The 19,831-nt window shown below is 35.0% G+C and overlaps 1 protein-coding gene across 6 annotated transcripts in view; it reads right to left on the minus strand.

The window, feature by feature from the left end:
- Positions 1-437: 437 nt before the first annotated feature.
- LOC138707365 (sodium-coupled neutral amino acid transporter 9 homolog) overlaps positions 438-19,831 on the minus strand; it is a 135,732-nt gene continuing 116,338 nt past the window's right edge. For 5 of the 6 annotated variants that reach the window (XM_069836661.1, XM_069836660.1, XM_069836659.1 and 2 more), the window contains one exon: positions 12,179-15,373. In XM_069836661.1, coding sequence (XP_069692762.1) covers positions 15,208-15,373 — 166 coding nt within the window. In that variant the 3' untranslated portion in view covers positions 12,179-15,207. Of the gene's footprint in view, positions 1,507-12,178; positions 15,374-19,831 lie in introns of those variants that run through there. The other variant, XM_069836663.1, reaches the window with a different exon arrangement.

Below are 19,831 nucleotides of genomic sequence, written 5' to 3' on the forward strand. Positions count from 1 at the left end.
ACATCGGCGATGACATGATGCCTGAATTTCTAACAAAAATTACATTGTTTGATTATTCTCTCGAATTCCTCAAAATTTGATAATACACATCATTACACCCTGCATAATTTAAATAGTTAATTTATTATTTTATGCTATATTGAGTTTTACTAATCTTACTTTTTATATTGCTGATAATAAAAATGAAGATTAGGCCTGGGCAATTCAGTAATTTTTCACTATTATTTTATATGAAATTTATTCCGTATCTCTGGTTAGGCCCAAATGTTTTCTATATAATGAAAACTGTATAATATAATTAAAAGTGGTGAAACCTGACTCGACACCTAGCCCAACTGAACATCAATTTATACCAAAATCCAGTGGAACAACTCAACACCAGTGAAAGTAAACAAGTGTCTTACTTTATTTTCCCCTTCAAGCACATACAGTATAGCTGATAGTTTAGACACACCTTTCTGTCCAACACTCTTAACAAAATCTGTGTTATTTTTCCAATTTCTAACAGAACATTTATTGAATCACTTATCTTAAAGAAACTGCTGCATCCATTCACCTTAATGCACGTTTCCACCTGTACTTCTTTTAAGGCCTCCAGAACTCCCCATATGTTAGGATGAGGCAAATAAAATTGTGTGTTATAATGTATGTGAAAGGCTTCAGGGTCATTTTTTGTGGTTCGCGTGTCTCGTGAGTGGTGACCGATCCATACTTTGGGAGGGAACGGATCGTCGTCCTGAATATAATTTTCAACCGCATAGTCCATGAACTTTTCAACTCCAGAAGGGACTTCAGACATTAATTGTACAAATAAATCGCCCACTTCTGTTGGCGCAACGTAAGAAAGTCCAAATAAACTTTTCAACCAACGACCTACTTCAGTTCCACCATTGTATTCCTTAAACAGCTCACTACATGTTTGCAATTTACAATACCATGCCTGTCCGAAGTGGGATTTACAGCCCAGTACATCACATTCTGGAAACATGGTTCTTAGTGTATTGTGGGATGCCATTTCAAAATCCACTCTGAAGCTTGATGGTTGAAATGGAAACTGTTTGAACCTGACAGAACATGTGCAACACAAAAAAGTCAAAGCTTAGATGTAGATTTCTGTGCACTTCGAAAAAGAAAGTATACAAGGGGCATGTACAACTCGTTCTTCAAACCGTAAAGTGTGTACATTTGCTAAAATACTTTGGAGCATATGTAAATGCATCACATAAAATGCAGAGATTTGCATCACATATTATCATGACAATATTTTCATCTACGAACATGAAACGCTCTTCTTTAATGTAAGCGTGTCAATTGTTTTTTCTCCAGCATTTCAATAGTCTCCTCCCGTGACTTCAGTTTAACTGGCAAGACAGACTGATGTTTCTGATTAATTGTTTTTCTTACATATATCATATTCCGCTACAGTTCATCTTATTATTTTGTTTGGCCGACAAGTCAAGTCTTCACTGGCTTTACGTTTCACAGCAGTCAGGTCAGTAATTGTTCCTGAAATAAAACAGAATTAAACAAAGTTGACAACAATAATAAAATATTTAATTCTAATTTTCCAATCTCATCCACAGTCAATGGACTATGGTTGTGCTCTCTGCGAAACTAGTAACTTGCGTAATTTCACTGTTAGTATTAATGATCACTGAACAAATTTTTAATGTGGTCACAACACCAAACAATGTCACAACTTTTCAATACTTTACATTTTATATACAGTTGTCAAAAGAAAAGTGGCCGCTCTCTAGAAGCAAAGTTCCCTTCGGGTATCTTCACTACTATTCGGAGACAGGCGATGTTACATGTTGTTGGACCATGTTGCCTTATATTTACAGTTATAATTAAAGTATTCCTTGTGTTACTTTATAGTGTAATGGTAGCGTTCTGGCCTGGTATTCATGAGGTCCTGTGTTTAAACACAACCTAGTGATTTTATGTTCTTTTTTGTTTTAATTGCTCCTGTTTCTTTTATGATTATTTTAGTAATTAACATCAGGTTCATGAATGTATTATGCCGTGACATTATCATTATTTATTATGACATAATGGCTGCAAATTGAAAGAAAAAAAAAAAGATTTTATTCTCAACAAAAAATATCTTTCGTGGCATAAACAAAACAAACTTACTGGCGTCTACCTTACAACATTCAAACAATTAAGCATTCAAAAAACAAAAGAAAAAATCACGATTCAATATTTAGTCTATTTTCCACATAACTCGATCACATCTTGCAGTCGAGTAGACATGGATGGAATCGATGGGACTTCACCAAAATTCACCACAAGGGTTAAATATTGGTTCCATCAGGATTTTTGACCCGATCAGAGACCGGGAAATCCCAATAAATTAGCCTTGTCCTCCCTGCATCATGGACGAGTTTCTACATATCATCAGAAAATCTTGGATGGGGATTGGGCCAATTTTTCCAGTGTTTCTATACTTGTGCCCTCATAGCTCAGTTGGAAGAATGTCGGAATTTAGATGTCAACGTCTCAGATTCAATTCCTCATCACTTGTTTTCATTTTATTGTGTTTCAAGATAGTGTAATATAATAATATAAAAAGATAAAACTAACACCAGTATTATGCAACTGTGTTGTTCCAAATCTAATATTATATTTATATTATTTATATTGCTAAAGAACGATAACAATATAAATAATAACTTGAATATTATTTATATTACTAAAGAACAATAACAGAATATAAATAATAAATATCGGTTTGTTTAATTGATGCAAGAAGTTATATAATATATAATTAATTATTTAAATAAAATAACCTATTTTACAAAGAAAAATGGTTATTTATGTTATAATAATTACTTATATAAAATATAGATTATTTATATCGCGAAAAAACTAAACAGCATATAAATAACTTGAATATTATTTATAACATTTGAAGACCACAGGAAAAGAACGTGCTTTGTCCACATTTTTTTTTTTAAATGAGTTGTGCATGCTGTGTGGAGTAGAATTCTATGTAGTTTATTGCTATGAATAAAAAACACTGTTAATGTGAACAGTCCAATTGCTATGACAGATGGTATACATGGAAAGAACGTACTGAAGTCAAACTTTAAGTAGCTCTCCTGAATAATTTGCTAACGTGGGCAGAGCACATACTTTTCCTATACTCTTCAATTTACGTGACCTGAAAAATATTTATTTAGCATTTCAGACAAAAATGTTCCTCAAAGATGTTATATCCAATGAACCCAATGGCCAGAAATAGAGATTAGAATGCCACATTACTTTAATTAGAATGACTGAGAAGACAGTGGAAGGAAGTCGTTTGAAGTGTAAGGCTGTTCCTTCAGCCAGAACAAGAGCGACTAAAGTTCAACATGCAGTCTATTCAAACAGATTGTGTTGCAGAGAAAGCAGAAGTGCAATATGTTTTGCTTCCTAATGAATTTCATTCTACTTTAGAAATGAACTTCAAAGTATTCTTAGTAAATGGATGCATTTCTAAAAGAATTTACTTCTTTCCTTCAATACTGCTTAGGAGTCAATCATATTCAGAATTTCATCAGGTTATCACGCTATGTATTATATTTTCCCATGGAAATGCAACAGTAGAAAGTGGTTTATCTATAAATAAGGGCCTCTTGGTAGAAAATTTACTCGCACAAATTCTCACTGCACAGAGAAGAGTATAAAATGCAATCAAGCACTATGAAAACATTCAACAGGTTTCAATAACCCATGCAATGTTTGATAAATTAATGTTATAGCTGCCAGGAGAAGATACGAAGAATCAGAAAAGGAAGAAAGGAAAAAAACAGAAAAAAGAAAACTTACTTTGCAGATAAAAAAAACTAGAAGAGGAGAGGAAGATATTAAAACTGCAAACTATGAAAGAGGAGGAGGCTATAAAACAGAAATTCAGATGTTTAAACGAAAAACATCAACAAGAATTAACTTCTGGATTAAAATTTTCTTGTATTAGTTTATTGTGGTATGTGGTGACTTGTAATTGCTTTATATAACTTAAAATTCCTTTTATACTGAAAACAATATTTTGTATAGCTCTTTTAAGATGCTTTTTTATGTTGTTTGTTGTTATTATTTCAATATCTGATATGATTTTTTAAAATAAATAATAAAAAAAAGTGTTAAGGACAGTGTTGCACAGCTATTGGGATAGTGGAGGCCGATAAAAAATATGTTACATTTATATATATATATATATATATATATATATATATATATATATATATATATATATATATATATATATATATTTTAAATCTATTCGCTACTTACCCTTTAGAGTTTTGTGTAATGTTTTTCAGCCCTTTTTCAGTGTATTTTTCAATATGGCATTATTGTTTGGGGTGCAAATACAAATATTAATCTTAATCCAGTAAATTTACTACAAAAACGAATAATTAATATTTGTTTAAAAGGTAGTGCGTCTGCCTCCAGACTAGCCAGCGTGGGTTTGATTCCCAGTGGGGACAGAAATTTTCATATAAAATTTCTACTTCGAGACTAGGAAAGATGGTGGTGCACAACCTCTAATAACTAATATTATTATGATGTACCGAAGTACATATGATATTTCCGTGCAGATATCCTGCGTCATCATATGATGAAAGATGAGTGGAACAGAGAAAAATTCTCTCCGGCACCGGGATTTGAACTCGGGTTTCCAGCTCTATGTGCTGATGCTCTATCCACTAAGCCACACCGAATTCCCATCCTGATGCCGGATTGAATCCTCTCAGTTTAAGTTCCACCTCTTGGGTTCCCCTTAGTGGCCTACCCTCATGCACTGCGTCATAGACGTATGACAATGGCACAATGTCCATACATGTGCAGAGGTGCACTCATTATGAGTGACTAAGTGGCCGGGATCCAACGGATTAGAGCGCCGTCTTTAAATCACAAAGTGATTATTTTTTCGCATATCATATATTATTACTATATTTATTTATTTATTTATTTATTTATTTATTCTGGTGTAGTTAAGGCCATCAAGCCTTCTCTTCCACAACACCAATTATTGTGATGTACCAAAGTACATATGATATTTCCGTGCAGCACATAGAGCTGGAAACCCAGGTTCAAATCCTGGTGCCAGAGAGAATTTTTTCCGTTCCACTCATCGTTCATCATATGATGATGCAGAATATCTGCACGGAAATATCATATGTACTTCGGTACATCATAATAATATATGTTATAAGAAAAAAAAAATCACTTTGTGATTTAAAAACGGTGCTTATTCCGTCGGATCCCGGCCACTTAGTCACTCATAACGAGTGCACCTCTGCACATGTATAGACACTGTGCCATTGTCATATGTCTATGAAGCAGTGCATGAGGGTAGGCCACTAGAGGGAACCCAAGAGGTGGAACTTAAACTGAGAGGATTCGATCTGACATCGGGATGGGAATCCAGTGTGGCTTAGTGGATAGAGCATCGGCACGTAGAGGTGGAAACCCGGGTTCAAATCCTGGTGCCAAAGAGAATTTTTCTCCGTTCCACTCATCTTTCATCTAATAACTAAATTGTGTATCAATATGCCAGGATTAAATCTCAAATCTCTCCGCAGTGCATATGAAGAGAAGGCATGTGTCACTACTGATAGTAATTCGTCTGTCAGATGGGGACGTTAAGCCTGGCGGCCCCCTTGGTGCTATTTGACAGGAGTAGGCTACTTCCCCTTCTTCCTTTCTCATCTTCATCATCATCCTCACTCATTCCCTACACATACACTCTCCCCAGTACACGACATAACTCTTCACAACATGCCGAAGTGGTGTGCAACTTGAAAATGAGTCACAGTCCTGTCCCCTATTCACAGAATGCGGAATCCGAATCACACAAGTGAAGTGGATAGGGATTAGATACATACATACATACATACATACATGTTTGTTTAAAGAAACGTTTTGGTTACCCAAATAAATTAATTTATTCTGAATTTAATGTATAAAAATTGAACAAATTATAAATATACGCTGTTAAATTTTATCATAAAAATTTTAATAAGTTTATATTAAAGGCCATTCCAGGTCAGTTTGCCCACAGTCATATAGTCCATCTTCATTTGGCACACAGACATTTCGTCCACTTTTTTTTTTTTCTCTGTAAAAGATTCATCCATTTTCAGTATTGTCCGTTAATATTATAGGTCCACATATTTTGTCCATTTTCTTTTGTCATTTTTTCTAAAGTCCATATAAAATTTTCTCTATACAACTAAGTACAAGACAAGTTTAATTACAGTTAATAGAAAACAATTTCATCATTATTAATGTACTTTTTTATGGTTTTAATGGTACTGTACTGAAATCCAATTCAATCTATGCACCAGAACTCTTAACGAGGAATCAAATTTATACAATATAATTTCAAAGACGTCATAATGGCATATTTACTTTCTTGGTCTAAAGGCAAGGATAAAATAACTTATAACAATTACATATCAGTTCCACTCATTCAGTCGTATTGACAGTGCGAAAGTCGTGATATATGCAATTCCTGTTGTGTCACAAATAGGAACGTACCGGTACATGTTCGTATCCAGGTGAGCACACACATGTTGGGAATAGAGCTGAAGTTGGTGTGAAAAACGTTATGGCAGGAATCAAAAGAAGGGGCGAACAACACCCAAGTGAGACTCCCTCAGCTGTAATAAGGGAAGAAATTCAGGCCATTGAAGATCAGAAAATGCTACTGAATTTACCAGAAAGAAATTCATTGTTACGAACTCTCAACAGAACACAAAATGTGCTCGATTTATATTTTCATACCATCAGCTACAGATTAAAATTATACAATACCGAAGAGAGGGATGAAGAGGAAAGTAGAAACTAATTAATATGTTATTTAAATTTTCTTTTTTTTTTTTCCTTCTAAAATTAAATTTGTAGTTGAATTCATTGTATACGATTCAAATAAAGTAGCCGAATATAATTCTTAAATAATATATTACTCCTAGAATGGACCATAAATATTGTATACTAAGCAAAATGGACTAAAGGTATATAAAATGGACATTTCAGTGTGGTGGACGAAATTATACAATGGACGATTTTTATAAGTTGACATAAATAGGTGGACAAAATTGTTATGGACATAAAATTACTGTGGATTAAAATTTATGGTGGACATAAATACTATGGACGAAATATCACTGGACAATCAGTGTGGGAATAATTAAAGGCATGTAAATATGGTACCGGTACAAGACGAATTAATAATTTAACATCAGTAGAACCAAAATATTTCACATCTGCTGGTCTAAACATGACATTAATTCTGTAGCAAAATTACATCCAGAACTTCTAATAATCTGACCCATTAAAGTATAATAAGACAATTAAAAGCAAGTTAATGTCTTCAGTTTAATTAAGTAATTTATATGTGTACAAATCAATATTCAGTCTGTAATATATTTGTGGTCTATAATTTCGGATTTCTTATAAACATATATACTGTACATATATCTTATTTATTTCATTTCTCTTATCATAATTTTCCTGGTTGATTGACTTCAAAATTATGTAAATTCTTCTATGTGTTAATATCATATTATGTCATTTCATTATCGGTATTTTGTATTTATGTGAATTTTTTTGTACATATTTACAACGTGTAAGTTTGTATTTACACAATGTAAATAAATAAGAGAATTAAAAAAAAATAATTAATTATAGATATATCATATTATTCAAGCACATTGAATACAGTTTTTATCAAACTTACTGACTTATATTCTTATTAATAGAAACATGGTAGATTGGATTATTTTAATATTACACACTGCAAATAAGAAAAATCATATCATTAATTGCTGTGAAAAATGAAATCAGACATATGAAATAGACTTACCACAAGATTTTCAGTGGGATGTTTGATATCTTTGTTGTGAAAAATGAAACCAGTTTTTTTTACACTTACCATAAGGTTATCAGTGGGATGGTTGATGTTGTTTTGCGAAATCTGGCTCATTTGTAGATACTGTTAAGTCGCAAGTCTACCTCAACATTAAGTTTACTTCTGTATTTGTTCTTCAAGAAGATGAGAGCAGAGATTTACTCTCACACAAGTATAATGATGCAAATGGCATTAAGTGTTTTATTGCAATTCGAGATATCCTGATCAAGATTGCAACAGGGACGTAGTAGGAAACACGATTTTTAAGCTCGAATTCTAAGTTAATTCTAACAGCCCCTCTTTGTTTTTGATGGATAAACTATTACTCGCCACAAAGTAGGATCGTTCTATGGATCCCTACACAGAGACAGAGGTTACTGCATGTTGAGCAGTTGCCTTTTGAAGTAACACAGTCCTCGAACTTTTTTCTGTCCACGCGAGGGATGGGGTAATCTCTGTTTCAAGTTTCAGTATATGTTGCCAATTCTCCCCTGAATGCTAACACTGACTGCAGTCTTTCTTGAAGATTCAAACTCACATGTGTTTTTATTTGCTGTTTGAAATTCTTCTATAATTGTAAATTACTTAGTTTTTTAACAACTCAATTTTAATAATTGCAAAACATATGAAAAACTACACTCTGGAAGCTTCTAATAAAACTCGGGTTTTGTTTCCACACTTAAAAGAAAGAAACAAGCTGTAATGGAATTTGCATGGATAGTCACTTGGTGTTAAAATTCATAAAATGTCTCCATTAGTTGCGTTTTGAGGGCTGCAGGATCGTATACTTAGACGAAATATGGTTCGATATCCATAATATGAAGAAAGGATGGGATGATGGAACTCACAATTGCATCATGAAGACACCAAGTGCATCCAGTGAGGGTTGGGTAGAACATTGAGGACTGCAAAGCTGATAGCCATGATGAAATGACAGCTCAGGTTTTCAAAAACTGGTTCAAAAATCAGCCAAGAGATCGAAAATGTGTAATTGTGATGGACAATGCAAGTTATCATTCACGGTAGCTGATTCGATTTCCTACAAGCAACAACAATATTAGACATAATTAACTTTATGAGGCACAGTACCCACCAAGGCAATTATGTTGCAGGAAATCAAATCAGCCCATATTAGTAAGAAATATGTAGTGGAGGAGCTCACAGCCTCATATGGAGACGAAGTGTTGCGACTTCCTCAATACCGGTACCACTATATTCTAAATTCTTTAGAAATGATCTGGACACAACTAAAGTCTTATGCTAGGAAAAACACCGAAATTATTACCCCGACACCGAGTGCTAGTGTGGTGGAGCTGCAACAATCGGCCCTCTTGTATTCATGCAATTAAAACGGAAGAGAATTACATGAAGCACGACAGGGAAAGTGACAGTTGTGGTTCACTTAGGAGAGAATGACGAGGAATAGAGGTAAGAGAAGCAAAATGCTATTATATTGTATTACGTCACTTAAGTTCTGCTGCGGATTTGGACATGAAATACAAATTCATATTATCTTCTTTCGGTGTTATTATTTTTTTTTAAATTGATACAGGTCTGGAAATATTGTATGTTAGTTTGAATAAATTGGCCGTATAATGGCTCCTTATACACACAGTTACTCAAAATTTCCTAGTCATTAATTCACGATTGAATGAATGAACAGTATGTTGTATAGAAATAAATATACGACTGTTTTATACCCACATAACGAAGTCGATGTAAAATGTGACATCTGCACCCCTAGAAATTTTCGCATGCATCCCTTAATCACCGGAATGGTCAGTGCGGCAAAGTTCTTCTAGCAAAAAAAAAGAGACCAACTGGGAGTCCTTTGAAAGAATTGTTTTTTCCATTGCAGAAACGATAATAGTCCCTTAATTTTAATGTCCATCAAGGAAGGTGTTTCTTTATGTTTTCAAATATATCGAACGAAAGTTCGTCATATGTTGCTAGAAAGGCAATGATCAGTTCTCTAGTGATAACTCAACGAGACCACAAGTTTATTTTTTTTATTGTTTCACTTTTATCCTGAATGGTGGACACAGTTAGAAAGTCGGACCCTGAAGATTAGAATAGGATAGGTAAACCGGACTTGCAAGCCAAGAAAAGTCCGCCATAGGAACTCGTACTGGCACCTGTTAAACCCTTTGTCTAAAATTCTGATATGAAAAAAAAAAAAAATTATTCCAGCAAGCTGATGAAATCAAAGAGCATTATAAGGTAAAAGCTTAGTTGAAATACCATTTTAAAACATTCCCCTCCAGGTTGGCAACCGCTGCTATAGCATACTGTGTTGGGGAGGGGATGGTAGGTAAGTGAACCGATCGGGGCTATGGGTGGAAGTTAACAGGAAGAAAAAAAATTATATTCTGTTGTATAAAAGTCGAAAATGTTGAGGAATAACTGGTTGAAGTATAATGTATTAATATGTCATATACAGTAATTATGCTCAAATCATATAAAAAATGTTGTTACACTGTGGCAGTCATGGTCCCGTATGCATTTGCCTTCTTGGCGACTCTGGTTGAAGATTGTTCATCTTTCGGTGGTTAAAAAAGAAAAGACAAACCAGCTACACTTTTTGTTAAATCGTGTATTTTTTATAACATTTTTTAAATTTATATTTTATAATAATGATAATTTTCGATAAATAGTTTTCTATGAGCATAATGGCCCAGTAATTTCTTACAGTTTATGAAGTTGGCATTACCTCGGCTGCCACTGATCAAAAGTAGATGTGCTGCAATTCATATCAAGTGTGTTCACACCAGGTGTGGTGGTGGTGTAGAAAGAGTTGTTTCAGTTTATTAATTCTGTCATCTGTAAACTTCGATTGGTCCAGAGATTAAATTAATGTGGTCAATTCCAGGAACATAATCATCAGAAATGTAGTTTTCTCATCTTTCTCATTCTAGTGGTGGAGGACCATCTCAGTCATTCTTACTCCTGATCTTTCTGCCATTTGCCATTTTAAAGAATAGAAAAAGAAAAATGATCGGAAAATTCATCACTGTAAACATCATTTCTGTTAGATTTTGGGATGACATTTTGAGATTCGAAACAGAAATATTAGCAACACATAACTTCAAACTGAAAAATTAAATATACTGTATTTTACATTAATGTCGATGTCACATGGACAAGAACTTACCTTTAAGAAATGTTTGCCATGAGGATATGTGTCTTACAAGTATTAATTTATTCCATTACATATAAAATGTACCTACAGCAGCAAACTCGTGCCTTGGCCACAAAGCAGCTGCTGATGGATGTTAACGTTTGAGGGCTAAATTAATTCACTTCATGAAATATTCACATTCCACTCAAAAATTCGTTCTTAAAACACACAAATCACAATAATGCTGAACTAAATACACACAGTTACTGAAATGTCCAGGGCTTGAAACACATTTGCTGAATATTTGATCACTATATAATCTACTTGGAGGATTTGGTGAAGAACTGTTTTCAGAACATGGGAGGGATAGAAGTAGGAGGAAGAGGAATAAAGTGCATAAGATTTGCTGATGATATGGCATTGTTAGCAGAAGAGGCGATGATACTAAGGGATATGCTACTGGAGTTAAATGACAGCTGTGAGCAGTATGGGATGAAGATAAATGCAAATAAAACGAAGACCATGGTTGCCACAAGAAAAATAAAGAAGGTAAACTTACGAATTCTAAATGAGGCAGTAGAGTAAGTGAATAGCTTCAAATACTTTGGATGTACTATAAGCAGTAATATGAGCTGCAGCCAGGAAGTCAAAAGGAGGATAGCAATGGCAAAGGAAGCTTTTAATAGAAAAAGGACCATCTTCTGTGGACCTCTGGAGAAAGAACTCAGGAAGAGACTAGTGAAGTGCTTTGTGTGGATTGTGGCATTGTACAGGGCAAAAACATGGACATTATGACGAAGTGAAGAGAAGCGACTAGAAGCATTTGAAATGTGGATAAGGGGAAGAATGGAGCGTGTGAAGTGGACAGAGGCAATAAGAAATGAAGTTGGAAAGAGTGGATGAAGAAAGAATGATGTTGAAACTGATCAGAAAAAGGAATTGGTTGGGTCACTGGCTGAGAAGAAACTGCGTACTGAAGGATGCACTGGAAAGAATGGTGAACGGGAGAAGAGTTCGGGGGCAGAAGAAGATATCAGATGATAGACGACATTAAGATATGTTGAGCATATGCGGAGACAAAGAGGAAGGCAGGAAATAGGAAAGATTGGAGAATGCTGGGTTTGCAGTGAAAGATCTGCTCATGGGCAGAACACGTATGTATGTAATTTTTTATTTGCAAGATAATAATAGTACACTTTTGGTTGGCACTCCCGATTAAACAAAAGCTTAACATGAATCTTCATTTTTCTGTATACACTTTTAACACTTATACAGGGTGATAGTTTTACGAACACAGAAACTCTGACTCTTCTCATCCCAATATTAACAGATTTGTTTCATGGTATGTTTGAAAAAAAAAATAGAATATCCTTGAATATACAGGGTGATTCACGAGGATTTATCGTCCCTTACGGAGCTTATTTCTGAAGACATTCTTAGCAATAAATGTCATATAAACATATGTCCTAACCTCAATATTTTCAGAGTGCTACTAATTTGAAGTTGTTAGTAAAATACCTCTTTTCTTTAGTTTTAAGGGTAAAAGAATATTACGAATAGAGAATGAACTATTCAGGAGTATCATTTCTTTAATTGGCTAATATTCTGAAGCTAAAAATGTGTTGTTAATTGCTTTGTACAGATTTTGTTTTTCAATTTTTAACTAAAAATTACATTATTCTTATGCGCTTATTACAAAAATTGTTACAAATCATATTACTTTAGGAACTTGATTCTTTACAGTTTAATTATGTCTCCTAATGTACAGTGTTGAAGAATTTACAAGAGTGGCGTGATTTGTAACAATTGGGTGACAAATGCGTAAGAAAAATATAATTTTGTAACAATTAGGCTAATATTAGAGGAGAAAAATTTGCTCCGGCACCGGGAATCGAACCCAGGTCCTTGGTTCTATGTACCAAGCGCTCTTAACATTGAACTATGCCGAAGTTCAATCCACAGCACCGGGTCAAACCCCCCCTCCAATGTTTTCCCTTTTGTGGCCTGACTACAAGTTGGGCATGTATGTTGATATTTTATATTAAGTCAACTGCCATTATACAAGGAGATGTATTTTGTAGGACCAAAAAAATTAATAATCTTTACCTAGATTCTTCGAGGAATATTGCACATTACTGTACAGATTCTGGTGCATGTTACTGTGGAATCCCAGCCACCAAGTCACTCAACTGAGTGCGCTCCTTGTATAATGGCAGTTGACTTAATATAAAATGTCAACATACATGCCCAACTTGGAGTCAGGCCACAAAAGGGAAAACACTAGAGGAGGGCGGGTTCGATCCAGTGCTGTGGATTGAACTTCGGCGTAGCTGAATGGTGAGAGCGCTTGGAGAACCCGGGTTCGATCCCCGGCGCCAGAGCGAATTTTTCTCCTCTAATATTAATTGTTACCATAACAGATGTATTCTGTAGGACCCAAAAAATAATCATCTTTACGTGGATAATTTTGTAGTTAAAAATTGAAAAAAAAAAAAATTCTGTATGAAGCAGCTATTGAATTTACAACACAGTTTTATCTTCAGAATAATAGATAATTAAAGAAATGATATTTCTGAATAGTTCATTCTTTTCCTGTAATATTTTTTACCCTTAAAACTAAAGAATAATGGTACTTTACAAACAACTTCAAACTAATGTAACTCTGAAAATATTTCAAATGGGACACGTGTTTATATGACTTTTTTACTCAGAATGTCTTCGGAAATAAGCTCCGCAAGTGACGGTAAATCCTCGTGAATCACCCTGTATATCACTGATTAAATTTCCAACTTCTTTACTGTCGTTATCTATGTTGCTGTAGCTGTGATTGGAGTTTGCCATGTGTTGAAATCAAACACTTTACAAAGAATATATCACAGCCATAACCAAACTACACAACAATTCAACCTAAGCAAAACACATCACAAACTCCAATCACAGCTACAGCAACATAGACAATGACATGAAAATACTACACATTCAGCCAAAAAAACCAGAAACTTGACACACTAGAACAATATGAAATTTACGAACATACAAAAAAACACTCACATCACATCATGAACACTCAACTCAATTTCAAAACACGCACACTTTTCGACACAATCACGAACACACCCCACCACAACAGGAAACCAGAAGATAGCGCGGGATCTCCACTAGGCTTTTGAATCCTAAATATTAACACATAAAGAAGTTGGAAATTTAATCAGTACTTAACATGAGTTGTAATATGTTTCAGTATGCAGCAAATTTTAAATACCAATACTTAAATGTGAATTAAGTTATTCTCCAATTCTTTTTTTTTTCCCCCTGTAGAAAACATCAGAACAAAGACCTGGAGCCCCCAAGAGAAAAATATCTTGACAATATGTAGGTTAGTCCTCGACTTCAATTGCATTCAGATTGCTTATAAGTTGTTGTACTTAGTGTCATCAAGGTGAAGAATGGGTAGAACGGAGAAAAATTCTCTCCGGCACTGGGATTCGAACCCGGGTTTTTAGCTCTACGTACTGATGCTTTATCCTCTAAGCCACACCAGATTGAATCCTTCTCAGTTTAAGTACTGGTACATGAGGGTAGCCACCAAAGGGGAACTTACACTGAGAAGGATTCAATCCGGTGTGGCTTAATGGATAAAATGTCAGCATGTAGAGCTGTAAACCCAGGTTCGAATCCCGGTGCCAGAGAGAATTTTTCTCCTTTCTACCCATTCTTCACCATATGGAAATGCAGAATTCCTGCACGGAAATATCATGCACTTCGGTACATCACAGTAACAGTGCATCAACCTTAAATAAAGTAAATGAAACTCTCGACTGAGTCACATGTCTTCAGAAGGATAATTAAAGCATACGTGTTGTTACTTGTGCGGTATATTTTAACTGAAACGAAAAGGAACCATTTTAAATTACACAAGTTTATTAATTTATTTTCCTAAATGTTACTTAAAATATGGCATACTTGACTGATAAGGAATTGTAGCATTGTAAACAAAATAAAGAAATCTTTCTCACTTTATGTGCAAGCTTTTATAAAATTAAAATATGTGAAAGAACTGGAAATGGTGAGTAATATTTGAGTTTAACAGAGTAAATAAATTCCTTTATTTGAAAAACTGATCACAGGGAAAGTTTAAACGTTACAGTTTGCAAAGAAACATACATAGCTACATATTTTTCTGTCATACAAAGAACTGTGCTAAAAGATTTATGGCTCCTATAACTGGGATTATAAGATGTAAAACAGTAGATATCAATGATGCCTTCCCACTTGCACGTTTTGATGCGAGATGTAATAAGATGGGTAGAGTAAAAATGTAAAGGAGCCCACAGAGTGCACCAGTGTACCTGAAAGGAAAGACCATGTAGGAGTTAAAATGAATTAAAATGAATCTCAATTCAGAAGACCCAAGATTTTATCATTTTAGTTTCTTGAAAGAGGGAGAATACTTAAAAGAAAAAGTACAAGTTAATAAAATTAACAGTCATCTTTACTATACATATCACAGCATTGAGAGTGAAGTTTATTAATTTTAGAGATATATTATTGGAATTATCTCAATTGTCTTTTGGAGGGGGGGATGTTCAATGTTCCGAATAATTACTATTTTCGATTGTAGTAAATTTGAATAAACAAGTTTCTTTCATACATCTTTGTTTAAAAGAATGAGACCTTGATGAATGCTAAGCCTAAGTTGAAGTGAGGTAGTGATTACTCTTTCAAGCTGACATACTCTTTTGAAATTCACTTCAGACATGATTTTCATGTTCCACTTTGTATGGAAGCCTGATGTATGAAGCATTCAAAGCCAAAATAATTAACTCCATTAAGATTCAAAGAAAATACCGGTATGGATGTTGAAAGTCTCTGCAAATATCTATACAATGATCAGTGTAAAGAAAGGTTTCTGCAATTTTGCGCAACTATAGTTGAGCTAATCGCTTTCAGAATAGATATATTTTGTCTTTATGATGCATTCTAACTATGTAATTTGCATAAAATTCGATTTCCTACTTAATAAAAATCTACTGATTTCCAAATAGCATGCTATATAGTTTTTTTTTTCGAACTAAATTCTGTTTCCTTAAATCACTGGTGGAATCAACAGGTACATCAGTGTTCAAATTAACATTGTCAAAATAAACCATAGTATGATGTGTATCAAATTTAAACTTTTTAGTTAGGTTGATGACTTCTAGACAATTTTTTTCTACGCTACTTTAGCAAAAGTTGGTTTTGCTGCTATAAAAGCATCTGACAACACATGGGTAAAATTTATGGTATAAAGTTTAGCTTTGTGTTGCAGTAACTTGTTAATTTTGTTTGTTTGTTTATTTTATCAATACCGTACTAATAAAAATATATTCCCTCATAGCTGGTGAATACCTTCCAATTTTAATTATGTAGGCCTACACTGTTTTTTCATTGTCGTTGCTGAGTTTCTTTCAGAATCTAACTCAAGTGTCTTGTTGTGAAAATGGAGACTTAAACAAAAAAAGAAAAGAAAATGAGGCAAAAAAGTCTAAGGGCTTAGACTAGTGAAAAAAGTAGTGTGGACAAACAGGGTGTGACGAGCTTGCCAGCTTACCTGCTGCATTCCCTGCCTGTAGCTAAATTTGACGTACCAGTAGATTTTTAATTGACCTAAGATGGACACCAAGATGAACGTTCGCTTGAAATCAAAGGCCAGCTCATATCCAAATGCATGTGCAATCGGAATATCGCAACTGGCCGATAACTTCCTAAAAGTAATTAATATCTTTGCAGATTTCTTCAGTCATTGAGAAAGGAACAGCAAGAGGAAAATCAAAAGAAAATAATATCTATCATAAAAGGAATTACTTTTGTTACAAGCAAGAATTCATTTTCGAGGCATAACCGACTCTGGAACTGCTTGTAAATTATGGTAATTTCCAGGTTCTGAGTCCAGAGATAGCCTATATATCTTTCGGAGCATTGGAGCTACTTTCCAGAAGAATGCCCTCTGCATTAACTCTCAGATCCAAATGAAATAATTGACGTCTGTGGTGAATTAATTCAACGTAAGATAATCAACAAAGTAAAGAAAACTCGATTATTTGCTATTTTCGCTGATGGAATAACAATGTGGAGTAAGTCTTGTTTTGCCCATGATAATTAACTCGGATAATTCTAAGCACCACAGATTTAAGGAGATGATCCTTCAGTAGATTGCAACTATTAACATCATAAGGTAAGGGCTCACTCTAAACATGGACTATAGTGTTCCTATGTGGTTATGTATTTTCGCCAAGAATTTTTCCCTTGCCCTTTACGTGCACTACAATGCCAACTCGTGATCATGCAGTCTGCTGGCACTCTGCTCAATGCATTGCCATTTTTAAAAATAAGATTCGAGAATTGTTGCCCACTGACCACCAAAAGAAGTTTACCTACAATGTGCGAAACAAAATGGATCCATAAACATAAAAGAGTCATATGTTTCAAGGAGATTTACTCAGCCATCGTGGAAACATAGCAACAAGCTCTCCAAATGATACACAAGTTCACTCTTCGAACTCTATTATATGTTTAATAATTGAAGGGTGTAAACAACAAAGGTTGCAAGTGTACAGAAGAAAATTTTTCAGGAGAGACATTTTTCTCCATCCAAATCATATATTATTGGTGACATCTGTGACTGCATACATTAACTAGGGCCTTCTTCCACTTCCAGTTTCAACATACGACTTTTGTAGGTTATCAGACTTCACACATACAACTAATTAGTGTTAGTTGGGAGGCCGAGATGTAGATGGGAGGATAATATTAAAATGGATTTGAGGGAGGTGGGATATAATGATAGAGACTGGATTAATTTTGCACAGGATGAAGACCGATGGCGGGCTTATGTGAGGGCAGCAATGAAGCTGCGGGTTCCTTAAAAGCCATTTGTAAGTAAGTTACACATTATCACTATCAAAACAGCTGCAAGCAACTAATACCAATCTAATCGCAGCATCAGTCATGTGGATGCCATTTATATCATTCATCAGTCATTCCCATATTTCTGTTTTCTTGGTAAAGTCATATAAATCCCCGCATGAAAAGTCTGAGTTTTATCTTATACTAAGGAAAGAGCTGGAGGTGTAGGTAGACATTGTTCCATTGTAGTTGAACCATAACCTTCGATGCGCTGTGGACGAAAATGCGTCTGCCCCAGGAGTGGGGGTTGATTTGCACGTGCTGCCACTCTATGCTGTATGTACTCTTTAGTATATAGATATTTCCTGTTGGTGTACGAGTGAATAATTGCATACGTTTGTGTAAGATTGAAATGCCGCCAATTAGTAATAAAGTAGGTAAAGGCACAGTGCTACACAGTTAAACTAGGGAAATGATATGAAATGTTCACAACTTTATGAAGAAAGAAGCGGAAGAAGCAGAACCAAAAAACTTAAAACAAGTGCAGTTAAAAGTAAGTGAGGCGACAGATATTTCCAGGAGCTCCTCGCAGAGAATTCTAAATGAGTGCAAGAAACATAATAATGAAGTACCTGCTACTGAGGATGTGAATAATGAGGTGGGCCCATCTTTTACTACTCCCAGTAAAAAGAGGTCTCATAAGAAACCAGTTTCAAACCCAGATGGTTTTGATCAGGATTTATTACGGCATAGAACAGAGAATAAATGGGTGACATTAAAAAAGCTAAGAGCAAAGTTAGAGAAGAGTAAAACTACACTCTAGAGGATAACTTCGTAAAATGGGATTCCGATGGCTTAAATCTGGGGACAATATAAAGGTACTGGGGAAGAAAAGTGATATCAGATCAAAGAGAACTCCATATTTACTACAGAGAAAAGAGCAGGCCAATATATACACTGATGAAACATATTGCACCAATTTCTAAAGGCCAGAGAGCAGTGATGGTTCACACATGAGGAGAGGGAGGGTTTGTTGAAAACGCACCTTATTTAAGTCTGGTCGAAAAACTGGAGACTATCACGACGACATAAATTTTTATAATTATTATAAATGGATGACGGAAAAATTAATTCCAAACCTGCCAGAAAACTCTGTCGTCGTTAAGGACAATGCATCCTATCATAATGTTGAACAGCAGTGGTTGTCAGCTATAGGGATATCATTTTCATTGTTTTCTTTCAAGCCAGAACCATATGAATTAATAAAAACTTCACAAGCCTCAATATAAGGAATACGTATTAGATTCAGTTCTAGGAGATACGGTAATGGACACTGTGCTTTGCGACTTCCCCATATCATCCTCAACTGAATCCCATCAAAAAAATTTGGAGTCTTATTAAGGGATGGGTCGCTGAGAAGAATGTGGCATTTAAGTTGGACGATGCAATTAAACTAGTTGAGGAGAAGTGCAATAGTATCGCTACAGATGCGAGGTTGTCGCAATGCCAAAATGCTAGGGACTGCGAAGCAGAATATATGGCAATAGAAGTGTTAATAGATATGCAGACTGAGAATATTATTATTAATTTGCGAGAAAGTGACAGTGAAGACAGTGAAAAAGGTGAAAGTGCCACTTCCAGTGTGCAGGAAGGAGCAGAAATGCAGAACAACGTCCACATCTGTGGAGTAACGGTCAGCGCGTCTGGCTACGAAACCAGGTGGCCCGGGTTCGAATCCTGGTCGGGGCTAGTTACCTGGTTGAGGTTTTTTCCGGGGTTTTCCCTCAACCCAAAACGAGCAAATGCTGGGTAACTTTCGGTGCTGGACCCCGGACTCATTTCACCAGTATTATCACCTTCATATCATTCAGACGCTAAATAACCTAGATGTTGATACAGCGTCGTAAAATAACCCAATAAAA

Source organism: Periplaneta americana, chromosome 10, assembly GCF_040183065.1.
Source record: "Periplaneta americana isolate PAMFEO1 chromosome 10, P.americana_PAMFEO1_priV1, whole genome shotgun sequence".
Classification (NCBI taxonomy): Eukaryota; Metazoa; Arthropoda; class Insecta; order Blattodea; family Blattidae; genus Periplaneta; species Periplaneta americana.